Below are 23,867 nucleotides of genomic sequence, written 5' to 3' on the forward strand. Positions count from 1 at the left end.
TCAGTTTTTCCATCAAATCGTGGAAGTGGTTTAGTTGAATCACGCTCTCTGCTGCTTTCAGGACTGATTTGTCTCCGCTTCTGGTTTCCCTGCAGGGACTGCCAGGACAGATGGAAGCAACACTAAGACGATTCGTCAAGCTCTGCAACACGACCGGCTGTCCCACAATATCTTTGTCGTTTCTTCACGTTATCCAACAACAAACAAACAAACAACGCTTCCTGCGAAGGGATGGATGACGCAGTGTTAAAGTCAAAAGCTCCCAACATGAAAAATACAAGGACAGCATCACACGGAGCGCAACCTGTGACACATAGGAAGTCTTTCTACATCCATAGCTACATCACCCACGTAAAAGCTCGGGGGAGGCGTAGGGATCCCCCCGCCGTTTTCACTACATTTTCCCTTTCTGTGACGTTTCCGTGAGCCTCGATGAGTCGCAGACTGATCAGGGACAGAGAAGCGGAGGGTAAAACACTAACCAAAGACCTTTCTGACAGCCCTTACTCGCTCTCCGTAGATTGTCTTCGGGCAGATCGATTCACAGTTTTTCACGACTCAGACGTAAGGGCGACGACAAGAAACACAGTGGCCCCCTGCTGAGCAGACCTGCTGGCTTTAAAACACTCGAGGTTGGGAGTAAGTTGCTGTTAAAGGCTTTTGTATCCAAGAAACCTGAGGATGTTTATCCATCTGTGTAAATGTAAACTTTGTGTGTGTCTCCTGGTCTCCTCTCTCTCTCTCTCTCTCTTGCTCCCCACCAGAAATAAAACTCTAAGGGACCTCTGCCAAAGTGACTTTTTTCCCCTGTGTTTTCTCGTCTTCTGCTCTGTTTGGCCCCTCAGGAATCCGCGTCCTCTTACTTGCTGTCCAGATCTTGACACGGAGAACATTGAAACACGTTTTGCACGATCGAAACCTCCGTTTTGTGTTTGGCATAAGGAATTTAATCCCAAATTACAGAATTGCACAAATCATAACTCAGAACTTATGTCAATTTGAAGAGAAGTCGGATTAGATATGTTTTTTTGTTTTGTTTTTATACCCCTGAGTTTATTCAGCTCCAAACTCCTCGCACCTTCTTCTGTTTCCCTCAGTCTTTCACCTTTTACTCAAAAGTCTCACCCATTCAGCTGCTTTGAGAAATGACTTATTTTTGTATTTTTGGACATCTTTTTGGTTTAAAATGTTTCCATCTCTCCATCTGCTTGTTTTACCCAAGGGGTTGCTTTTAAAGCCGACGCCCTTTTCGATGTATATTTCATATGCAAACTAGAGAAAATATTTAGATTAAAGGACGTTTTTCGGGACGGGATAATCTATTATAAGAGTAAATGGTGGGTTTAATTGAATGGTTGACTACTGGGGTGCAGAAAGCTGTAAACATGTCGAGGTTCTTGTTCTGCAGAAGCCCTGCAAAGCGAATCATTGGCCACCAGGGGGCGCTGATGGCTGTTTTATCTTTCATTCGGACTTGAAGAAGAATTATGAGCTCAACAGCTAAATATTTTTAGATCAAGAGACTTGAACATTAAAACATCCATTTAATGTTTCTGTGAAGAGGTCCAGCTCCCTCTGCCTTCACATTTTTTGCTTTTTGTTCCCCAGAAGCAGAAACGGGCAGGTTGTGTTTTCTTTTCTCCTCCACGGAAACAGCGATCGGTCCCACAGCGATTCTCCACCCAAATGGTAGTTTTCCCCGCGCCCCGCCGCCCACACTGTTTGTAATGCTTTAATTTTTAGAAATTTTTAATGATTTGTTAACTTAATTGAAATGTGCTGGTAATCACAAAGATATGTATGGCGAAATTTGTTTCTCTCAAATAAATGCATGTAATGATTAATGAAACGACTCCGTGGTGAATTAGTCAGTTTGAGGTTCTGGGATTCGTCCCGTGGGAAAGCGACATGTAAACAGGTTAAAGCAGGAAGTATTGAAACTTGAAGTTCTTCCGAGTAGGTTCTGTTTTTGTAGTTCATCCATCCTTGGTCTCTACCTAAAGGTGCCGTCGTCAACTATTCTATTATTTGCGAGTGTGACCAGGATGGGAATCTCTAGCCGTCATACTGGAGGAAGACTGGTTCTCTGTCCCAGAGATGAACGTGTTTGGGTACCAAATGTGCGCATCGACCAACCCTCCCCCCACCCCAAAAAAATACCTTGTGAAAATGTTGGCTGGAGCTGATAGGTTTCGTTATCCACATTGAGAGGAAAAATACTCAAAAAAACAAATTACAGTTTTCAGGTGCACTCTGGGACAAATACTTGAGGTGGTGTGATGAAGCTATCCAAGGGTTCGGTAATAGCTACCAGTGTTGTATTTGGAAAAGGTGAGAAGCTTGGATCCTACAAAACACCGTGCTAAATGTTAAGTATGGGGGATAGTAGCATGATGTTTAGGTGTTTTTCTTCAGGAGGGATTGGTACACCTCACAAGAACGATTACATCATGAAGGAAGGTCATTGTGAAGAAATAAAACATTTTAAGGTGTCTTTGAAGCTGAAACTTGAGTTGAAATGGGCCTTCCAGATGGACAATGACCCAATACATGGATCTCTGTCGTAGAAAATTTATGGGCAAAGCTAAAAATGATCTGCAAGTTTATCTACAAACCTGATTCAGTTAGAGCGTTTCTGTAAAGAGGCATGGGTCAAAATTCCAACAAACATCTGTCATGTTAATCTCCTGTTCCACCTCAAAGGTGCATTATTGGATTAAGATCTGGTGACTCTGGAAAACATTGGAGGACTTTTTGTGCAGTGGTGCTTCATCTTGTTGGAAGTAGCCATCAGGAGACTGGTATTCTGTAGGGATAATAGTTCAGGTCACAACAAACATTGTCTAAAGCCTCTTTATTAAAGAGATCCTATACAAAGATACAACATGTGATCAGCTCAATCCAGTCCTATAGACAAACTCAAATGTGTTTCTCACTGTAAGGTGCTGCAGTAAAGTTCAGTTTACCACACCAGCTGGTAAAACATTTCTTTCTTAGGAGCTTTGAGTTACTGACTCAGTCCATCCTCCTCAACACACCTGGAGCTAAAGCCCTGACTCTCAATTAGTACTTTCTCTTCTGCAATTGCTCATTTTCCAGTGTGATCCGGGATCATCTCATCAGTCCTATGAGAGGAAAGCAAGTCGTAAATATCCCTCGGACTGAACGTCACATGGATGCGCCTCTTTGTGGCCACTGAACAGATTCACAGACGACGACTCGCAAAAAAACCCGGATCTTTAGCCCTCGAGAGAACCCGTTCGGCCCCTCATCACGAGGGAAACGCGGAGGCACTCTGAGGGTCAGGGTGTGGAGCGCCGGGTGGGAACAAGGCTCAGGATTCCTCCAGGAATGCCAGACTAATCCATACAATCCAGTTCTGATCCAATAGAGGGAGGGTTGTGAGAAAAATGAACAGATTTACAATATCATTAGAGAAAGGTTACATTACAACCCCTGGCAAAAAGTATGGAATCACCAGTGTTGGATGAGCAGTCATTCAGACATTTCATGCTGTAAAACAAACTCAGATCAAAAACATGACACAATATTAAGGTCATTCCAAAGTGCAACTTGTTGGCTTTCAGGAACACTCAAAGAAATGAAGAGAAAACATTGTGGAAGTCAGTGAATGATACTTTTATTGACCAAACACAGGGAAATAAATATGGAATCACTCAATTCTGAGGAAAAAAGTATGGAATCATGAAAAACACATAAACAAAAGACCATTCAAAATACATCACTAGTATTTAGTTGCACCATCTTTGGCTTTTATAACAGCTTTTAGTCTCTGAGGCATGGACTTGATGAGGGACAAACAGTATTTGGTGCCTACTCTCTTTGATAGCAGTTGCCAGATCAGCTTTGCAGGTTGGAGCCTTCTTGTGGAACATTTTTTTCAATCTCCACCACAGGTTTTCTATTGGGTTGAGATCTGGACTATTTGCAGGCCATGACATCGACTGAATGTGTCTTTCTTCAAGGAATGCCTTCACTGTTTTTGCCCTATGGCACGATGCATTGTCATCTTGGAAAATTATTTCATCATCTCCAAACATCTGTTCAATTGAAGGGATGAGAAAACTGTCCAAAATGTCAATGTAAACTTGTGCATTGATAGAAGAATTAACCACAGTCATCTCCCCAGTGCCTTTGCCTGACATGCAGCCCCATATCATCAAGGACTGTGGAAATTTGGTTGTTTTCTTCAGGCAGGCCTCTTCATAAATCTCACTGGAACGGCACCAAACAAAAGTTCCAGCATCATCACCTTGTCCAATGCAGATTCTTGACTCATCACTGAAGACAACTTTCATCCAGTCATCCACAGTCCATGATTGCCTCTCCTTAGCCCATCGGAATCTTGTTCTTTTATGGTTAGGTGTCAATGCTGGTTTTCATTTAGCTTTCCTGTATTGAAATCCCACCTCCTTTAGGCGATTTCTTACGGTTCGGTCACATACATTGACTCCAGCTTCCTCCCATTTATGCTTCATCTGTTTAGTTGTACTTTTTTGGTTTTCAAGACAAATGACCTTTAGTTGTTTGTCTTGACGCTTTAATGTCTTTCTTGGTCTACCAGTACGCTTGGCTTTAACAACCATTCCATGCTGTTTGTGTTTGGACCATATCTTGGATACAGCTGACTGTGAACAGCCCACATCTTTAGCAACCATGCGTGAAGGGTTACCTTCTTCAAGAAGTTTCACAATCCTCTCTTTTGTTTCAAGGGACATTTCTCTTGTTGGAGTCATGGTTCTCGCCACTCCACTTCGTCCAGCAGCCCTCCAAGGTGTCATGACTGCAGGTGTTTTGAACTGCACACTAACGGGCACATCTAATCTGGGGCAGGTGTCCATTTAGGGAAAGGAAATAGACTGGGTGTGTCCTTTTTTCTACCTCCAATTTGAGTGATTCCATACTTTTTTCCTCAGAATTGAGTGATTCCATATTTATTTCCCTGTGTTTGGTCAATAAAAGTATCATTCACTGACTTCCACAATGTTTTCTCTTCATTTCTTTGAGTGTTCCTGAAAGCCAACAAGTTGCACTTTGGAATGACCTTAATATTGTATCATGTTTTTGATCCGAGTTTGTTTTACAGCATGAAATGTCTGAATGACTGCTCATCCAAGACTGGTGATTCCATACTTTTTGCCAGGGGTTGTAGAGTTGACTGAAGTATTGCCAAGAAGCTGGTTTATTTTAGTGTTTAGTGAGTTTTTTTTTTTTTTTTTTTTTTTTTTAAATAAACTACTGCCGACTTTGGTCTTATTTCAGGACTGATTAGTTCATTGAATGAATGAACTAATCATTCAACAAATGATTAGTTCATTGAATGATGAACTAATCATTCAGTGATTAGTTCATTGGAAAAAGTCTCTTTAGCTGCTGAAAGTAAGAAGAAAACATAAAAATGAAGTACTTATTCAAAAATAACTGCAAAATGGTTACATGTAGCTAACTGAGCAGCTATGTAATGTCTTCATCTAAAACGAAAATAAAAATAGCAACCACTGATTTTGAGTATTATTTCTCAAACACCAAACTAAGTCATGTGTAAGACTTTGTTTGCTGCAGTGCTTTAGTTCTGCTGCCCTTTAAAAACATGCTTACCTTAAACTGGGAGCAATCAGTATATATACCACCTTCTTCAAACTGGAGATCATTTGTTTCCCTTCTTGATCTGATAATTTGGAGAAAGCAGAAAGGTTGTGTTGAAGTGGAAAACAAAGGTTGATTGGTTTTGTCTGGTATTTATTTATTAATTAGTTGTGTTTGTCTTGTGGGGTTTTTTGTGACTGAGTGTGGTTTCAAAACTATGCTTGAGGTAAAATATTTCCTCATGTTCAGCTGCTGTTTTCAGTCATACGACCAGAAGAATTCCTAAAGCGTCTCCTCGGTCCACATCGGTGAGAAACTGTGAGCCAGAGGAGGAATAAATGAAAAGTTCATCAGTTTTATGTCAGAATCTCTTCCATGTAAATGGATGGGACACACTGCTGCATCCCCCCACTGTATGCTGAAATTTTCACATAAAGAATGGAGGTTTCACAAATCAAAAAACCTTAGTGTTTTTTTTTTTTACACACATTTCTTTGAACTGAGGATGTAACACACCCCCAGGTCAAATAGCCCTGGGTGGAGAGCCATATCACTCATTTGAAAAACTGCCACTGTTTCTAATGTCTAAAGTTGAGTGAAAATTAAGATGTGAACTGTGAAAGTTTACTTTTCAATCTACCTCCTGATACTGTGACCTAAACATAAAACTTTTTAGACTGTTCTTTATGTTCTTTATAGTCTTTGACACAACAAATCCAGTAAAAGAACATCATTTAGAACCGACGGCTGGGAAAACATTTAAACTTAAAAGCTTTGACTTCAAGCTGACCCCATTTTAATTTCTGGGTTTGTCAAATTAGCAAGTGGAGCTAGCATTAGCATAGAAAAAGGTTTTAGTTGAAGCTCCGTCCTTCAACAACAAACTGATCCAGTTCTTCAAAGACACAGTTTTGGTTCAAATATCATCAAAAATATTGATTATCGAGCAACATGCATGTTGCTGTTTATTTAATACAAAGAAACAAATTGAGGCTAATGCTACACATGCTAGGCTGAATATGAATATGAAGTTATGCTAGCATGTATCTGCCATTTGAAAGACGGGTTTATGAACAAGACGAAGTTGATTCTTCTTCTTTATATTTTAACGGCAGCTTGCATCCATTATTGTTGCACTACTGCCATCTGTTGGATCCTAATACTTATTCCTGAAACTCTGCTAATGAGCCCAGTATTTTTTAAGAAACAAAATAGCTTCTCTTTTCCTTACTATTTAACTGAGAAACCTCAACTCAAATTTCAATTCCCTAGTAAAACCTGTTTCTGTTTTCAGTAATCTTCTTTGATTCACATATTTCCTACAGCTAATAAAAACATGTTCCATCGTTTCTACAGCATCACACCAAGTCCATAAACCAGTAAGATGTTTCCCCATCTTTAAAAGAGTGCCATATGAATTTAAATCAGAGCAGTGACAGATTTCACCACCTACATGGTGACCAAAGCAGAACAAATATCAGCAAAAACATAGTTTCCCCCCCCCCGAGCTAAAGGTCTAACCTCAACTGTGCTTCCTGAAATGACGAAATCTAGCCAAGCTGTTGTGTCTGCAGTTTGGGTACGGTGACGATCAAATACTTCCTTGCCTGGGCTTTCTTTGGGCTTGGCCATGCCTCAGGAATGTGCTGGCATGCTGGTGGGGATAGTAGGGATTTATCTGTAGTGTCAGCCCGTATCTGTCCTGTTGATCCACGACCCAGTGGACTGAAACAAACGGGGCCAACGACTGATCGAGGAAGGAACAAGTTCATCGTGTTCAGAAAAACTGAGAGCGCTACAGAAGCAAAGTGTTAATTTGCACAATTGTGTTTTAATTATAAAACTATTTATCAGAGATTCTTAACTTTTTTGCTTTCTTGTCAAACGAGGATAACCAGAGTGAATACAAAGTGTGTGAGTTCAGGTGTTTTAGCCCATTTTCTCTACTGAATTGTTTTAATCAGTCACACCGAAGCCTCCCAATCAGATTTAGGCCCATACTTTGACTAGGGCCCTTTTGGTCTACTTCATGTTGTCAGACAGTTTCTTTTTAAATGATTTCCTGATTGCAGTTGTTTGGCAGCTGACTGCCTGAAGGAAACTTGTAAACCTGTAAAACTGAACACCTGTTGCCAAAGAAATATGTTTAATTACAGCTAATTCATGTTTTAACAAGAAATGAATTAAACAATCAGTTTTAAAACCGTCATCTTTAACTTATCTTAATCTTTCTCCAAGGCCTCCATAATGCGGTTCTTGATGTGATCTGGTCCTACTTTCTAACCTTGACAGTCCAATGGGGATTTTGAGTGCAAACAGTTTTGTGTGAAGTGTTGGCTTGACTGTGTGTGTTGGTGGGTTTGCATTGTGTCCCTCCAAAATGCTGAGGAGGGGAATGCAAACAGGGACGACTGAGAGAGTAACAGCGCCCACCCTCCTCTCCTGCTCACATGACTGTGATTAGAGCCAAGGAGGAGGAGGAGGAGGAAGAGGAGGAGGGTGCACCGAAGAGGGAGCAACATCCATGCGTTACACAGATACTATCCAGGAGTTAAGCTCGTCTTCCCTCGTCTGCTTCTTTGGGGTAAATACATTTTAAATTTGTTACTTTGTGTACGTTTCATGGAGAGAAAAAAAGTTCTGCATAGAACTCTGGTAAGTTAGTTACCTAAAATCAGGAGTATATTTTAATTCCCTCAATTGAAAGAATGTTTCTTTTTCTTTTTTCTTTTTTTTTGGCTAAATCTTCAAAATGTTTTTTTTTTTTTCCATAAATGCTTCGTCCTGTGGGAGACTGATCTCAACGTTCTTCCCTTCGACTTTGAAACAATGTGCATCTACTGCCTAAATGAATACATGTCAATATGTTTAGCTAAATAATCCATGCATGTGAAACGTACCGTCAGGGAGGGAGTGCATGACTAAAACAGAGACATTCAAATTAGTTTTCACTCAACTAAAACATTTATTTCTAATGGAAGTACTCCAAATAAAACTTTTAAGCATTTCCAAAACCATTTGCTGAATTTTCATTACAGCAATCAAAGTCGTCTTATATTTGCTGGCCAGGTTTTTGCTTGTTTTCAATGTTTGTTTGTTTGTTTGTTTGTTTGTTTGTTTGTTTGTTTGTTTGACAGCTCATTTTAGTTCATAGATACTCTGTCAGATTTAAGTCAGGACTCTTGCTGGCCCACTCTTGTTAACGTGAACATACTACTTCCTGTCAGACGAAACGTGACAGGGGTATGAATAATTTTGGGCTTCACTGTAAGAACTTAATTGACATCTTATTCATCATCCAGAGGGTTTAATGTGATCAGTCCTCCCTTTTATAGGTAAAGTTTTCAACTCTTTTGGGAGGGTTTTGGTTTAGGAGAGTGTCCAAGGGCATCTGTGAGGTCAGACACTGATGTTGGACAGGAGGGTCTGGTTCGCAGTCTCTGCTCTAATAAACTGAAAAGTTTTTTGTTTTGTTTTTTTTGTATTGTCTTGCATTTATTCCCTCATCAATTCTGAGCAGCTTCCTTGTCCCTACTGAAGAAAAGTAATCCCACAGCATGATGCTCCCACTACCGTGGTCATTGTTGGGAGAGTTTTTAATCAGGGTGATTTGCAGGGTAAACTTTCTGCCAAGAATACAACTTAGTGTTTTTGTAAAAGTAAAATTATCAAACATGTGTGTATATTACAAAGCCATTTATAATTTTCCTTCCAACTCACAATCATAAACTTACTTTATGTTGTTCCGTCCCAGTAAAACACGTAGGTGGTTGTAGCAGGACGAAATGAGGCACAGTGTTGTGCTCTTTTAAACTTTACACTTATTTATTTATTTATTTATTTATCTTAATTTGTCTCCCAGTGTCAGGTATGAGGCTGCGACAGTGGTGCATTATGGGGCTGACCGTGCTGCTGCTGCTGTGTGAGATCGCCGTCAGTCAGCTGTGTAAGTCTCTCATCACCATGGTGGACGGCTTCCATACACTTTTCATCCTTTTCCACATGGTTCTCCACCAGACTGAGGGCTTCGTCAAACCTTGCACCCGCTCCTCTGCGCTTGCCTCCTCCTCCTCCTCCTCTTCCTCGGGGGCTCTTCCTCCTCCTTCACTGTCAGGTCCACCTGCCGAACTTCCACCCAGAGCCCAGTCCGCCGGAGAACAGCCCCGCCGAGACCCGGCTGCACCGATTGACTCACAAAAACATTTTTCCCCAGCAGCTCCGAGCTGCGGCCTGTCGTTCCCCGACAGCAGGAAGCGGGCTGTGGGTGTTTTCATTTCCCACCTCCTCCTGGTCTCTCTGTGCGTCGCCTACTTCTTGGAAATCATGGGCTTCATGGTGAAGCCCCACCCGGTTCACCACCCCCTGCTGCCAGTGGTGGTTGGAGCTGGCAGTCTGCTCCATAAGATGCTGCTGTTTGTCCTGGACTGGGACGAGCTGCTGGATAAGAAGGCGGGAAGCTGCAGGCGGCGGGCGGAGACTCAACCTCCCCTTGAAATGAACTACAAAGGTGATGGCAGCACAGACACCTCAAAACCTCTCCAACAATGAAACAAAACTAATCCATTAACTTGCAGCTTTTTTTTCATCACACACAGAACATGTTCAGAATACCAGTTCTTCTACATGGATTTTATATAACGAATTGTTTTATTTAGCATCGCTGACAAAAGTGTGGAAAGCGTGATATATACATATTATTGATCCTTCTCAATCAATATTTTTGCATACTTTGATTGCAACATCGAGTTTTTCCGCAAACATCAATTTTCATGTCTTGCCAAAGAATCTAAAGTGGATCTAAGAAGAATATAACCTTGTCTTCAGAATCACATATGTGGCTGTAAGCTGAAGGTTGTTGTTTTGAAGGTGAACCTCCATCACAGTGTTAAATGTTCTGCAGCCTCTAACCAGGTTTTACTTGCAGGATTGCCTTGTTTCTTTCCATCCTCCCTCCCCACCCCCAAAAAAATAAAAAATAACACCACAGTTTAATACTGGCATCATTCACCATTCATGATGAAGTTTTGTGTTAGGTTTCAGCCACACATAGGCCAAAACCTTTTAAAGAGGCGGCGTTACATATTTTACAGGCACATTGTGCTAATGTATAGCACAGTCAAGTAACTGTGTTACCTCAGATTGTTTATAAAATTGCTCACGACAACAAAAGAAATTTGATTTTGTAATTTAACACAGTGAAATCGGGCCTCTAACTCTTTAAGAAGCTCCTACTCTTTCCGACACTCTGCCATCGACGTCTCACCACGACGTTTCTCTATTCAGCGTTTATCAACGTTTTTGCCAGCGTTGCGCTGAGAAGTAGCTCGCATAATCAGCTCAGTGGATGTGCAGAGTGGGTGCTGTTCTGTGAGGCAGGAGCTCGGCTGGAAGCTGCAGCTCCCAGGAGGAGCTTCGTCCTTCATCGGTTTCTTAAGTTTGTTGGTTGCACTGTTTTTAATTAACTAATAACTTCACTTCCTCGGTCTGTCTCTTGAAATCCCAATTTGGGTACATTTTATCTTGTGGCTGTAACTGAACAAAGTGTGAAAAACACTGAAACATTATAAATACTTTTGCTAGAAATTATGAACCTCAGAGTAGCATTTTTTTTAAAAGAAAGATCAAACAGTTACGTGGCAAACATAAAAGGAACTTTATTATTCGATTTAAAAATCTCCGCTAAGAGAACGGTGTGTATGTTCAGCTGGAACACAGATAACACGCGGGGCCTTGTTTTCCATTCCTCTGCTCCACTCCCACAGTCTGCACTGCCGAGGAGTCCCAAGGCCAAGACGAAGAGGAGCTCTCTGTCCCGTCCAAAGTTCAAACTGCAGCACACCACTGTCTCCACAGCGGGGCACTTGTCCTCTGTAATCCAGGAACTCCCAACCTGCCTCAACACGACTGCAGAACGGAGCTTCAGCTGCAGGAAACCGCTGACTCAGAGAGCAGTGCTGCGCATTCAAAGAGAGGGAGTCTGAACTACCACCTGTGCATGGGGCATCCTGGTAACAGAGTTCAGATAATTGACGTTTTCCTCCAAAATGCTCGTGGACGTTGCTTTATTTTTGTAACTATTTCTGTTTCCTCCCATCACAGACAGCCAGAATACACATGAACCCTCTTCAGCGGACAAGCCATCGTCTGGATGGAGCTGCCGCTGGGCCCTCTGCCTCCTGTCCTTCGTCTTTGTCATCCAGGGACTCTTCACGTCCCTCCTGGCTCTGATCAACAGCCTGGTGACGCTCGTCGTTCCACGGCTCCTGCACGGCTCCGGAGCCTGCAGCGTCCTGGTTTATCTGGACCCAGGCCTCTCCATGCTGGCTGTCATCATGCTGATTGCAACGTCTGTGCCGCAGGTCACTCTGTCAGCTTTTATGTCCTTAAAGAGACGTTGTAGGTAGTGGTGGCGCTGGGCAGGGAAGAACTCCTGTAGCAGTCTGTATTGCAACAAATGTGAAGAAGTCACTGACTGAAGATGCCCTGCTTTTCTACAGCCATTACAAAGGAACACAAATCCTTGCAATTGCGGTGTTTCCGTTAAATAAGAAATAAATTAAAATCACACGTTAATAAGCTTGTTCACGAGATAGCGACTAATGTAAACAGTTACATGAGATACATTCATAATTCAGCTGTAGCGCTAACGCTCGTCATCTAGCAATCAGCCATCGGAGGAAACGTCTGCGTCTTATCCAGGCGTTGTTCCCGAATCGTTCGGACAGATCTAAGAACAGACCCAGCCAACAAAATTTTCATGTGGGGCCAATATGGGTTGGAAATGGGCTGAAAAATGGGCCCCATGTAGGATTGTCTCCATAATGGCCCCATTTTATTAACCCATAAAGGTAATATGTTGGGAAAATCTGGGCCCTAACTGGGCAAAGAACCCATCAAGGCCCCATCTTCTTATGGTCACCCAGTAACATATCACTGGGTAAGCATAAGGTGCCCAGAATGTTTATCGGTTTTATTTGTTTTACTTTTTTTTTTTTTTAACTCACCTTTCAGGGTGCCAACTAACGAGGCCTGCTCTAAATTACGCAGCTTGGTTTTTGTGTTTCTGCATTGCATCCCTTCAGGTGTACAGGTACGGCATGCTGCTCCTTCAGGTCTCGCCTCCACACATGCGCGTGTCTGATGTCGGCCGGAGGCTGGCCGGCGTTCCCGGGGTGCAGGATGTGCACGAGCTCCACGTCTGGCAGCTGACCGAGTCGCTCACAGTGGCCTCTGTCCACGTCCACTGCCACGCCGGGTTTACGTCCAACAGGTGAAGTCAAATTCTGTCATGACAATTGATTCTGCAGACATTGTGTTTGAAGCGATATGAACGGACTGAAATGTATTTATTGATTAAACATGGTGGAGTTGGACTTTAAAAAGTTTGAAGGCTGGTTCGAGGCCGTGAAGATCTCAGCTTAGCTGTGGTTTTGATTCATCTAACTGGGATGGGTACAGAGAAGCACTGGGAAATATAAAATAAGATGTGCAGAGATGTTTTTATTAGTTTTTAGGTTGCTTGGTTAACAGTCTACTTTTATTTTATAAAATATTACACTCAGGCAAGTTTTCTTTGGATTTAACTTTTCTGAATATGTCTCACAGACAGCGTTGGTGCAAACATTTCACTGATTGTTGTTTCGGTTCAGTATGTTCTTATTTCAGAGTACCAACCCCAAAGCAAAACAGGAAACCATGAAAAGGGTTTCTGTTTGCTGTTATTGTCTCTATGTTGAACTTAGAGGAAAGTTGCATTTTTGTTTGTTTTTTTTCTTTTTTTGAACAACAGCCTTTTAAAAAAAACTGTCCTCATCTCAAGATGCCCCATTCACCAACAGAATCATGAGTTAACCTCCAGTCATAAGGCAACAAACTCACTTCACTTATTTAACTTCTCTATGTGAGATTATGTGCCGGCGATTATTTACATGGGGAAGAAGAGAGGCCGTGCACCACCACTAAAACAAAACAAAAAACAAAATTTAAATAACGTATGATTCATAAGAATTCAACATAATTTTATTTATAGATGCCTTGTGTATATCTAATGTATCTTTATTTGTCCAGCTATGCTGATGTGATGTCAGGAGTCACCAAAGTGCTGCAGAACGAGGGTGTGAGCTGCAGCACTATTCAGCCAGAGTTCACTTCCTCCTCTTCCTCGATCAGAGGAGATGAAGCCACCACCTTCGTCCACAGAGAGGACCCCTGCTCTCGTCCTCTCCCACAATGCAGCCTGGCCTGTGGGAAAGCCTGTGCTGCCAGCATGTGCTGCTCCCTCCTGGAACGGACAGAGGAGCAGACCCAGAGCGTTCAGAGATCAGGAACTGGAGAGAGCAAGGAGGATCCTCAGACTCTGGTCATCGAGAACACGTTCCTCTGACTCTCTGTTTTTATCTGATATAAGAAAGTGAAGGCGGAAAATAGCGCAATGTTTATCTCTGTTAGTTTTATTATATAAACAGGTGTTATTCCAAAGATTTTCTATCCATTTTTGTTTCTTTATTTGATTATGGAAAAGCTTTACTTTTTCAATTTCATATGGGTGATGTTAAATAAATTTCCAGTATTATGTAAAATCGACTTTTTGGGTGTTACATTATGTTATAATGTTATTCCTTCATCAAAAACATACTTGGAGTTTTGCTTTGACTGTTTCATGCATGTTTGAAAAATCCTTTGAGCTGTGCTAAAGGCCTGGGTGGACTTAGCCCCATCTTTGAGACAAAGCCCCTCCTCGGAGCTGCAGCCTCCAGAAACAACCCTCTCCTGGGGGTCCCCCACTGAGTTCCTTCAGACGAGCCAGCAGCAATTAGCAAACACCTGGTGGAGCTAAGCATCAGCTGAGCTCATTACACAAGCTGCTTCTCAGTGCAGTGCTGGTAAAAACGCTGTTAAAGGGTTAATAGAGGAGCGGTGTTTGGACAACTTCCTGAAGACAGAGTTTCAAAAAGAGCAGGAGTTTTTAAAGACACTGAGACCCAATTTCAAGGCCTTGAGTTGCCAAGTAAAATTTCTTTTGTTTTCAGGCTTAGGGTTAGGGGTATTAGGGGTTAGGGTTATGTCCAATCGAGCCTTTGCTTTCCAAACATGGAGCAGAATAAACAGATGGAACAAACAAGCGAAACACCCCATAGATTGAGAATATTAAAATGAACATGGACTTGTTTTATAGAAAATGGTGCAGTTTTTCTTTTTTAATAAAAAGCACTGTAGTGATGCAGCAACAATCAAGACCCTGATCCCTCTGATGATATAAAACTCTCCAAACACCTAATATATATGCATCAACAGATAAGCATAGCAACAGAGAGAGAACATAGTCTGTGAAATTAAAAGGTTTATTGGATTTTCTTGTCCTCCCAAGGCCACAGATTTCATTCCCTCTGCTTCGTTGCACTCAGGCTTCCTCAGCACCAAACACTTCCACACTTCCTCCAGCCAGATGGCCTCCGTCCCCCACAGCATCTGTATGCTGACGCTTTCACCAGCAGACTGCGTTCTCATCATCAGGAGTGTGGGATGCAAACCAATGACCTCAAGTCATCTCTGATCCCACAGAATAGAGTTTGGCGAGAGTGGGGACTTTGACCACAGTCTGAAAATTCCCCCAAATTGGTTGATTTGGTGGTATGGCTTATTTTTTTTAAATCTTTTAAAATCAAGATTAATTTTCTGAAACTAATAGATGAGAGAGAAAAAAAATCCAAAACCCATGGATGATGAAGAGTGGGGCTTCTGTGCGTCACTGCAGACCAGACTGCATGTCAGCTGTTTGAGCATAACAGCTGATTTAACTTGTTCAAAATAAAGTTATCAAACAGACAAAAATATAAAGCTATGTGGAAATTATTGTACTTTACAGAATAATGTAAATAATTAGTAAAGATAAATGATATGAGAAAATAGAAAATGCTAGCAGAAGAAAATTATTTCCAACCTATTTTTCATAAGACTAACTTACAGTAGGTATTGTATAATAGTGCTGTCATTCCAATAACAATATCATATTATACAATACAACAACATACAATATTTAGGTTGTTGCACTTTTCAGTTCATGGACAGTTCTACTATATAAGTAGGGTTGCCACCTTTCAGAAATAAAAAGAAGGGACGCCCACCGCGGAGCGTTGCCCGGACGTCTGCAGTAATAGACGTCCGCTGTCTGTCACTGCAGCGGACGTCTTTCACGTCCGCTGCAGTGATAGACATTATTTTATGGCGGTGTTTTTTGTTTTTAAAAAGTGATCCATAGAGCAATCATTCATGCATAGAGGTCGGTTAGAGTACCCCAAAATTGTACTCTAATCAGAGTAGCACACCTTAAACAGGTTTAATTAAGAAAGTGTAAAAAGTATTTGGTAAACTACTCAAGTACTGAGTAACTGATCATAACACCTGATTTAATATTCAAAATGTGTCGTCAGACAGCTAAAAGTATAAAAGTTATGTGAACATTCTGGTATTTTAGTCAAAATATATCAGCATTTCAAAATAAAGCATACAGAAAGCATTAACAAACCTTTCAAAGTAGGAAATATTGATGTCTATTTGTATGATTTGTTCTTAAATGACTATTAGTGTTATTTTGGCTGATATTATTAATAAGCAAATAAGCAAACCTTTTTTTTGGTTGGTTTGATTTTACTTCTTTGAGCAAAACTTATTTTGTCATGGCAATAATAATTATTTGTATTTGTATCAAAAGGTTCTGAGTCTGTATAGTGTCATGCTCACTGATATTATTATGAAGTTTTTATGTTTAATGCTTTAATGCTTGTTATAAATGACCACTGATGATCATTGCTTATTAGGGTGTTTCATTGTTTTATCAGAATAAATGGAGAAGTACAGCAAATGTTAGGGTTTTTTTTCCATTAATGTATCAAACATCACAAAATATTTTAGACTTAAAGAAATAAATGTAAAAATTTTTGAAATTCTGTACGTCACTGATTTAGAGAACTGATTTATCAGCTTTGAGTGCTTTTTTAAATGGTAATTTTATATGGAGATATGCCCTGTTTGGTGATGAAATAAAACATAAAAGCTATCTACTCATTAATGTTTATTAAAGACACCTTTTTGGATCTTTATAGATTTTCTAATTGCTCCTAGCATCAATTGCTGCACATTTTCTTCATCGTGGTTATGAATGTTATGTTTTTTTCAAGCTGATGATCAGATGTCAGTTTTTGGATTAATGGGTGGAAATAGTAAAAAGTTTGATGTTTTCTATTTTGAGGTCAGACGTTTTTCATGTTTGTTTTTTGTTCACCTCTTTTTTTCCTAATCAAAAATCCTCCTTCCAAACACACTGAGCTCATGTTGGTCTTTTGAAGCAATAGCCTTTAATTTCCTGAGGAAATAACTGATGCTTAGCTTTTTTGTTCTAAAACTAAACTTTGTCCTTGTTTACAAACTGGGATAAACAGTGAATTAAATTTGTTTCTTTGAGTCTGGACTCTTTGAAATAAATAAAATCAGTTAAATAAATGATTATAAGCTCTAACCAGATGTGCATCTGCATAAGCCCTGTCCTACTGCGAAATTCAAATGTGAAAACAAGAAGATGTGGTAACAACTGCAGCACAGGAGTAATAACATCAGTCCAACTAAAGACATGACCAACACCAGCATTAGGATGGTTTTGTCCTGACGACTGATAATCCACACTAATGTGTTAATGAATGGTTGGTTCTCATGTAGAAACACAACATTTGGTTATAACAGCCTGTCGTTACACAGAATCATTACACTCAGCATTTCATAAAAGCATTGTGAGTGATCATTGTGTATGTTCCTACGTTTCGTTTATGTTCCTGAAAATATATTTTCTCACACTCACCCAGTCTTAGTCGGTCTGTTCAGACATTTTCAAAGCACAGATGCGACAGTCATACTCAATAATTAAAAATGTCTTCATGAGTCTTGTCAGATTAAAAGTACCTTTTGAAAATAAGTTGAGGAAGTAACTTAACAGTCTGGCATCACCACAGACTGTAAGCTGTACACAGCTGACTGTTGTGAACGATGCCAGAAGTCTTCACAAATTATCCATGCCCTGTCATTCCTCTTCCAAAGGAACAACAAGGTGATACAAGTGTAAAAGGTATTTGGTAAACTGCTCAAGTACTGAGTAACTGATCATAACACCTGATTTAATATTCAAAATGTGTCCTCAGACAGCCAAAAGTATAAAAGTTATGTGAACATTCTGGTATTTTAGTCAGTGTTTTTTGAAACAAAACAAAAAAAAAAATAGAGCAATATTTCATCATTTGATATATTAAATGAGCCAAAGAGCCACATCTGTCTCCAGAGATCCAGGTTGAAGATCCCTGGCAGATGGAAAGTGTGATCCTATCTCTATACAGCAGCTAAAAGTGCAGCACTAGAATATTTAATTAATTGTTAAAGTAAAATTGTGTAGGTTAAAAAAATCCATCACTGAGTATTAACATAAGATATTTATTTAGTATAATTTCTTAGGTACCCCATTAGCCCCATCTAGAACCGCCCCTGGGCTGCAGATCTGTGTCTGGTGCATTAATAATACATTAAATGACCACTGAACACTGAATTCATAAAATATATCAGCATTTCAAAATAAAGCATACAGAAAGCATTAGCAAACCTTTTAAAGTAGGAAATATTGATGTCTATTTGTATGAGTTGTTCTTTAAATGACCATTAGTATTATTTTGGCTGATATTATTAATAAGCAAATAATCAAACCAATATAGCCGACTAAAAGCACAATAAAAAAAAACTTAATAATAAAATGTTCTACCATATCAGCCTCAGGAGATGATTGAGGGATGAAGAGATGCTGATTTCTAGTTCTTTAGGCTTTAACGCCCAAAGTCGGTCCTCGAGGGCCGGCATCCTGCATGTTCTAGTTCTTTCTCTGGTTGTAGTAACAACCTTTCCAGCTTGTCAATGTTCCTCTTAGGGCTTCTAACAAGCCATCATTTGATGCAGGTGTGTTAAACCAGGGAGAGAACTAAAACATGCAGGATGCAGGCCCTCCTTGTTAGACCCGTGCTCTAACGTGTCTACAGTTCTTCTCCTGATCCATTCTGTCTGGTAATCACACTGCGCCACGATGGACACATTTTTGAAAATTGTCTTTATTCATCCTCACAAACATTATTCCCACTCACGTATGTATCTTTACGAGAGGTTTTGCTTCTAAGGACAGTGGAGTATCAGGTCAAGGACGTTTTAAAAAGACCCGGGTTGATAGCACCTTACCGCGGCTGCGTAGATTCCGTTTCTAGGCAACCGTGACAACAGCGTCGGTCCGTAGCATTCTGGGGTCCTTTCAGCTCCCGCCACCAGTGTTTTATTTTGGTCATTATTGTTGCACTTAATGTTGATATGTGTGTGATAGGCGTGTCTATAGGACATTTATAGAAATACGGAACGAATCGCGTCCCGTATAGGTTCAATACGGGACGCAACATTTAACAACCAAATACGGGACGATTCCGTATTTTACGGGACGGGTGTTATTACTATATATGAGTAAATACAACCATGGCCAAAATTTCATTGTTTCTTCATGAAAAGCATAAATAAATTTACCAAACATGGGTTTCTATGTTGATCCTTGCTAAAGATTTTACACAGTAGTCGTTGACAAAACAGAACCACGATGATACTGTTTCACTTGATTCACTGAAAATCTTTCACCTGTGAAGACAGAGTTCCGTCTCCACCCTCAGAATATAAACCAACCAATCAAATCGCGTCTGCTTTGCATAACACATAGCAGAGCTGAAAACATCCCTGTTTTCGGGTTTATTAAGAGAGAATTCTGATCTAAGATAAGTAAGATGTAGTTGTGGTAGGTGTAAATTGTTTTATAAAAGATTTACATGAAAAATTAAAGACATAAAGGTAACACCGTGAGTGAAAGTGATATTAATCTGAGTAGTAATAAAAGAGCTGTTCGGACAGTTTCAAAGTGCCCGGATGAGCCTCGGTGGTCCGGGGTGCGGGCTTCAAACCCGTAGCTGCTTAGCGGCAGAGTGGTTCAATTCCACCTTTCGGGCGGCCATTTAGGAGCAAAAGATATGAAAACCAGTTTATTGTCGAGAAACTTTCATTTCCGTTATGATGTTTTCTGGTATTTCAAAATAAAAGCCGAATCGGAGACTTCCTCTTCCTTATAAATACTGAATGATATTTTCGTTGTGAAATATAACTTTTAGTGATTTTTTTTTTGTTACATATTGACAGGATATTTCTCACATTACATTTTGGATTCACTTGTTTTTTGTTCCCAAGTTCAAATCTCTTTAAATTCATCTTTTGATTAATCTCTTCAGATTAAAGGTGAAGAAATATATTTTTTGGGTAAAATAATTTTCACAATTTGTACATATGAGGAAAACTTTAAGAGCCACTCACCTAGAGACACAATTTTAAATCAAAAACAACCCAAAAAGCTATTTAATTTTCAGCTGACACTAGTCCAATTCTAGAGATTCCAGACATGGTAGCTGGTAAATAATCCTCAAGATTAGACAGAGTGGGATTATTAATTACAAATGGCTGCTCTAAAATTTAGACACTCTAATCTTTAAAAGAGAAAGAGAAAAAAATTGTTTTCTGACTGTGTCCAAACATAAAAAGTCCAAATTTGTCGCCAATACAGACTTTTTGAGGCAGTGAAGTATTTTAACCTTGACACTTCAGCATATGCATTGTATTGCTGAGACCTCAGCATTTTATTTTATTTTATTTTATTTTATTTTATTTTTTTTTTATTTTTTATTTTATTTTATTATCGGGAGAACGAGAGCCGCAGGGACATTGATTTGACAGGAGGTGGCAGCACTGTAATTGCACTCTTCTCACTTCTCCGGAGAAGAAGAACAAGAGGAAAAGTCAACCAGTGTGATGGTTGCTGCACGATGTCCTTGCTGGCTTGAATTTTGGAATAAAGCGAATTAAAAACGGACCTGTTTTAAGTGGAGCTGTCTGATTTTTAAGTTCCCGGTAAGAACCTTGAAATTATCTCAGTCGAAGATTTCGTAAAGCTTTATTTTTGTTGCGGAGTAACCTGTGTAGCTGTCTTAATCTGTATTAGCTTCCTGCTAACCTGCATCATTATGAAATGTCTGACTATGTCTATTATAGTCTTCTTTCAAATATGTTTTCTTATAACAGACACAGAGTAAAGCCATATTGAATACTGGGGGGGGGGGGGCGGTTCAGAGCTGTAGAGGCAAATTAACGCTATGGTATTTTTTCATATGGATTAGTTTTGAAAAAATGTTCCATAGTCAAAGTATTTCTCATTTACTCAACTCTTTTTCATGAATATTAAGTAATTATTTACTTAAAACAAACCCCTGTGTTGTGATGAAAAGTTACTTGTTAGTTTTATCTTATTTCAAGTGTACTAAGATATTTGATTTGGAAATACCTTGTGTTTTTGCCGTGCAGTTTTGCCACTAAATATAAATGTTAAGGTTGTGAATTTTCTTCCTCCTCTGTTTCAGATTTATTTGTCAAAGTAAACGCGTGCGTCATGCCTCTTCATAAGTATCCCCCCAAATTGTGGGAGGCTATGAAACTGAAGCAGGGCATCTACGCCCATCTCCCCAAACACTATCTGAAGTCCCTTGAACCGAAAGAGCCCACACCGGTTCACTGGAGGCCCCTGGGAGTCCGGCACAGAATAAGCCCCAAGACCGGGGTGAAGGAACGGGTGCAGGACGTCCCCATCCCCGTCTACTACCCCCCACAGTCCCAGGATGGCCTGTGGGGCGGAGAGGGCTGGATAAGCGGCTTCAGATATGCCAACAATGACAAAGTAAGTCTACAGACGGACTCTCGGGTTGCGCCGTCTTATCCAAAGTTCACTGTGACCCGTCTGTCGCTCAGATGTCCAACCGCCTGAAGAAGGTCTGGAAGCCGCAGGTGCTGAGCAGAGAACTGTACAGTGAGATCCTGGACCACAAGTTCACCATCAACGTGACGCCTCGCACTCTGGACCTCATCGACGCTGCCTTCGGCTTTGACTTTTATATCCTAAAAGTAAGCGAAGCGTGGGGGCGGGCCATACTGTGAATTTATTTATTTATTCCATATTAATGCGTCTTCCTGACTTTTAATGGTCGCTGCTTTTCAGACACCCAAGGAGGACCTGAACTCTAGGCTGGGGATGAACCTGAAGAGGGCGATGCTGCTCCGCCTGGCTCGCAGAGACACAGAGCTGTACCCCGACGACCCGGTCAAGAGGGAGACCGTTTACAACAAATACAAGGTGCCTAACCACAAATTAACGCGGCTTCTGAGAATTAATTTTTGCTTTAATTCTTCCGGAGAGATATTTAAAAAAAGCCAATTTAATTTTTTTTTTTTTTTACTTCTTTTTTTGTGAGCAGCAGTTTGAGATCCCAGAGGAAGAGGCGGAGTGGGTGGGTCTGACCCTGGATGAGGCCGTGGAGAAACAGAGGCTGCTGGAGCACAAGGTAACCAGTCCTGTTGTCTTTCTGTTACAGGAAGGACATTTTATTAAATGTTTGTTCAACTCTAAAGGTTTGAGATAGATGGGCTGCAAAAGGAAAGGGTAGAATATATTTAAAAAAAAACTCAGAAGAAGTTATTTGTATTCTTTTGCTTTGCCTCTGACTTTTAATTTAAAACAGATTTTTTTTTTTTTAGACTCTGCTTTGAAAAAAAAATGTTGCTAATAAAGCAACAGTGTCGACATGTTTTACGTCATAGTCATCATGGCACTGACTTTTATCCACATTCATACAATTAGTTGCTTTAAGCAAATACTGTCAGATTACTAATAAAAACAGATTAAAAGCAAAAGTCCATAAAGGATGCTATTTTAAATAATCCAAAAGGAGGCCATTTTGGGGGAGTTTATGTTATAAAATACAGGCGGAAAGAAAAGTAAAGATGCATGTATGTTGCCCGTCCAGTCCAATGATTTGTTGAAATGAATACCATGTGTGGAAGACTCTGCAGCTTTAAAGAATAACACTGTTTATGTCTTCTGATTGTGCCCCTCCTGCCTCGCTCACCACCATGTTCCCTAAACTGCAGCATCTGTTTTTCTTCTACATGAACCTTTGATGTAGATTCTCGTGATTGAAATCATCTGAATTGTCGTGACGTAAGAAAACTGGGGGAGCAGAGAGGGGGAATGTAGGCTAATCCAACAGATATTCACTTTTAGTCAATGATATCAATGTTTACAGCTGGAAAAGAGCAGAACCAAGCCATTAAAAAAATACATTTTATTGTTTAAATGAAGCTCATTTGGGGGAGTTTCTGGTCGATTCCCTCTTTGTCTGCTTTTTTTAAAAGGCCACCACATCACAAGATCTTAACAGTTTTGTTACAGAAATACTTGAATACACCTTTTATCCGTCTCTTTTTAAACTCGACACATTCATGAACTCAATAAAATGCAAACGTCTGCAGGTTATTGACTTTGTTTCGTTCTGCCTCTCGTCGTTTCAGGAGCCGGAGCCTCAGTTTAAGGCCTTGGTGGAGAAGCTTGTGCAGGAGCTTGAGCTCAAGAAACTTTTAGAGCCCCATGTCACAGAGAAGAAGTGAATCATCTGAACCGGACAGAGACTGAACCCTGAAGTAGGCCGAGCCACCAGGATGCTAAAGACGGCGATGGGATTCGAGACGCTACAGCAGGGAAAGCAAGCAGAGGATGAAGTCCCGAGGGAATAATGTCTATTTATTTCAGTCAAGTTTCAAAGGACTGGCATAAAATACTTCAGGGATCGCAGAAAGAAACGCTGTAAATATTCCCAACCGGCAGAGGCGTACGATCACAGATGTATATCTAATTAAATAAAGTCACTTTTTTATTAGAACCTGTTTCAGCTTCTTGTAATTTCCCCTAAATCGTTTCTCCGCTGCAGCATTTCACTAGATGTTCTGACGGATTCAAAAGCCTAAAGAAATGAGATGATGGTTCAGTTACCTTCATCCAGAAGCGTTAATGTTTCTCATTGTATGTAAAGATTATGGAGAGCTGAGCTGAGAGCTTTGAATGATCTACAGACATGTGGTAACAATTAGGAAACCAGAATCTAAGCCCTTAGATCTAAAAAAAAAAAAAATATCCATTCCAATGCTTAATGTTTTTTGTTCAACAAAACAAAATCAGATGTTTTATATGTGAATTATTCACCAAACTTCATATTGTATAGAAATAGAAATGTTTTCAGTGTTGTAGTCAAAGTTATAGAGGAGATTATGAAATC

The 23,867-nt window shown here is 40.2% G+C and overlaps 3 protein-coding genes and 1 non-coding gene across 4 annotated transcripts in view; all 4 read left to right on the forward strand.

Moving 5' to 3' along the window:
* ppp1r37 (protein phosphatase 1, regulatory subunit 37) overlaps positions 1–1,849 on the forward strand; it is a 39,568-nt gene extending 37,719 nt beyond the window's left edge. The window contains exon 13 of the mRNA XM_014991028.2: positions 96–1,849. The gene's annotated coding sequence lies outside the window, so the exon portion shown is untranslated. The remainder of the gene's footprint in view (positions 1–95) is intronic.
* Positions 1,850–8,080: 6,231 nt separating this feature from the next.
* Positions 8,081–14,186, forward strand: LOC106920170 (proton-coupled zinc antiporter SLC30A1). Its single transcript, XM_014991029.2, has 6 exons — positions 8,081–8,191; positions 9,470–10,114; positions 11,370–11,615; positions 11,707–11,966; positions 12,690–12,877; positions 13,675–14,186. The coding sequence occupies exons 2-6, from the start codon at positions 9,478–9,480 to the stop codon at positions 13,988–13,990; spliced, it is 1,647 nt and encodes a 548-aa protein (XP_014846515.2). The 5' UTR covers positions 8,081–8,191; positions 9,470–9,477; the 3' UTR covers positions 13,991–14,186.
* Positions 14,187–19,584: 5,398 nt separating this feature from the next.
* trnastop-uca (transfer RNA opal suppressor (anticodon UCA)) lies at positions 19,585–19,671 on the forward strand. Its single transcript has one exon. It is a non-coding gene; the product is annotated as a tRNA-Sec (tRNA).
* Positions 19,672–20,438: 767 nt separating this feature from the next.
* mrpl28 (mitochondrial ribosomal protein L28) lies at positions 20,439–23,474 on the forward strand. Its single transcript, XM_014991030.2, has 6 exons — positions 20,439–20,619; positions 21,126–21,439; positions 21,511–21,663; positions 21,758–21,892; positions 22,014–22,100; positions 23,107–23,474. The coding sequence occupies exons 2-6, from the start codon at positions 21,155–21,157 to the stop codon at positions 23,200–23,202; spliced, it is 756 nt and encodes a 251-aa protein (XP_014846516.2). The 5' UTR covers positions 20,439–20,619; positions 21,126–21,154; the 3' UTR covers positions 23,203–23,474.
* Positions 23,475–23,867: the final 393 nt, after the last annotated feature.

Source organism: Poecilia mexicana, unplaced genomic scaffold, assembly GCF_051168715.1.
Source record: "Poecilia mexicana isolate PSO_F unplaced genomic scaffold, ASM5116871v1 scaffold_13, whole genome shotgun sequence".
NCBI lineage: Eukaryota > Metazoa > Chordata > Actinopteri > Cyprinodontiformes > Poeciliidae > Poecilia > Poecilia mexicana.

Bases quoted from the DNA above. Each gene is read 5' to 3' on its own strand.
- LOC106920170 (XM_014991029.2), top strand. From the start codon at position 9,478: ATGAGGCTGCGACAGTGGTGCATTATGGGGCTGACCGTGCTGCTGCTG. The intron at 10,115-11,369 runs GTGATGGCAGCA...CCACTCCCACAG, and splicing joins CCTTGAAATGAACTACAAAG to TCTGCACTGCCGAGGAGTCC. The intron at 11,616-11,706 runs GTAACAGAGTTC...CTCCCATCACAG, and splicing joins CCTGTGCATGGGGCATCCTG to ACAGCCAGAATACACATGAA.
- mrpl28 (XM_014991030.2), top strand. From the start codon at position 21,155: ATGCCTCTTCATAAGTATCCCCCCAAATTGTGGGAGGCTATGAAACTG. The intron at 21,893-22,013 runs GTGCCTAACCAC...TTTTGTGAGCAG, and splicing joins CCGTTTACAACAAATACAAG to CAGTTTGAGATCCCAGAGGA. The intron at 22,101-23,106 runs GTAACCAGTCCT...TCGTCGTTTCAG, and splicing joins AGAGGCTGCTGGAGCACAAG to GAGCCGGAGCCTCAGTTTAA.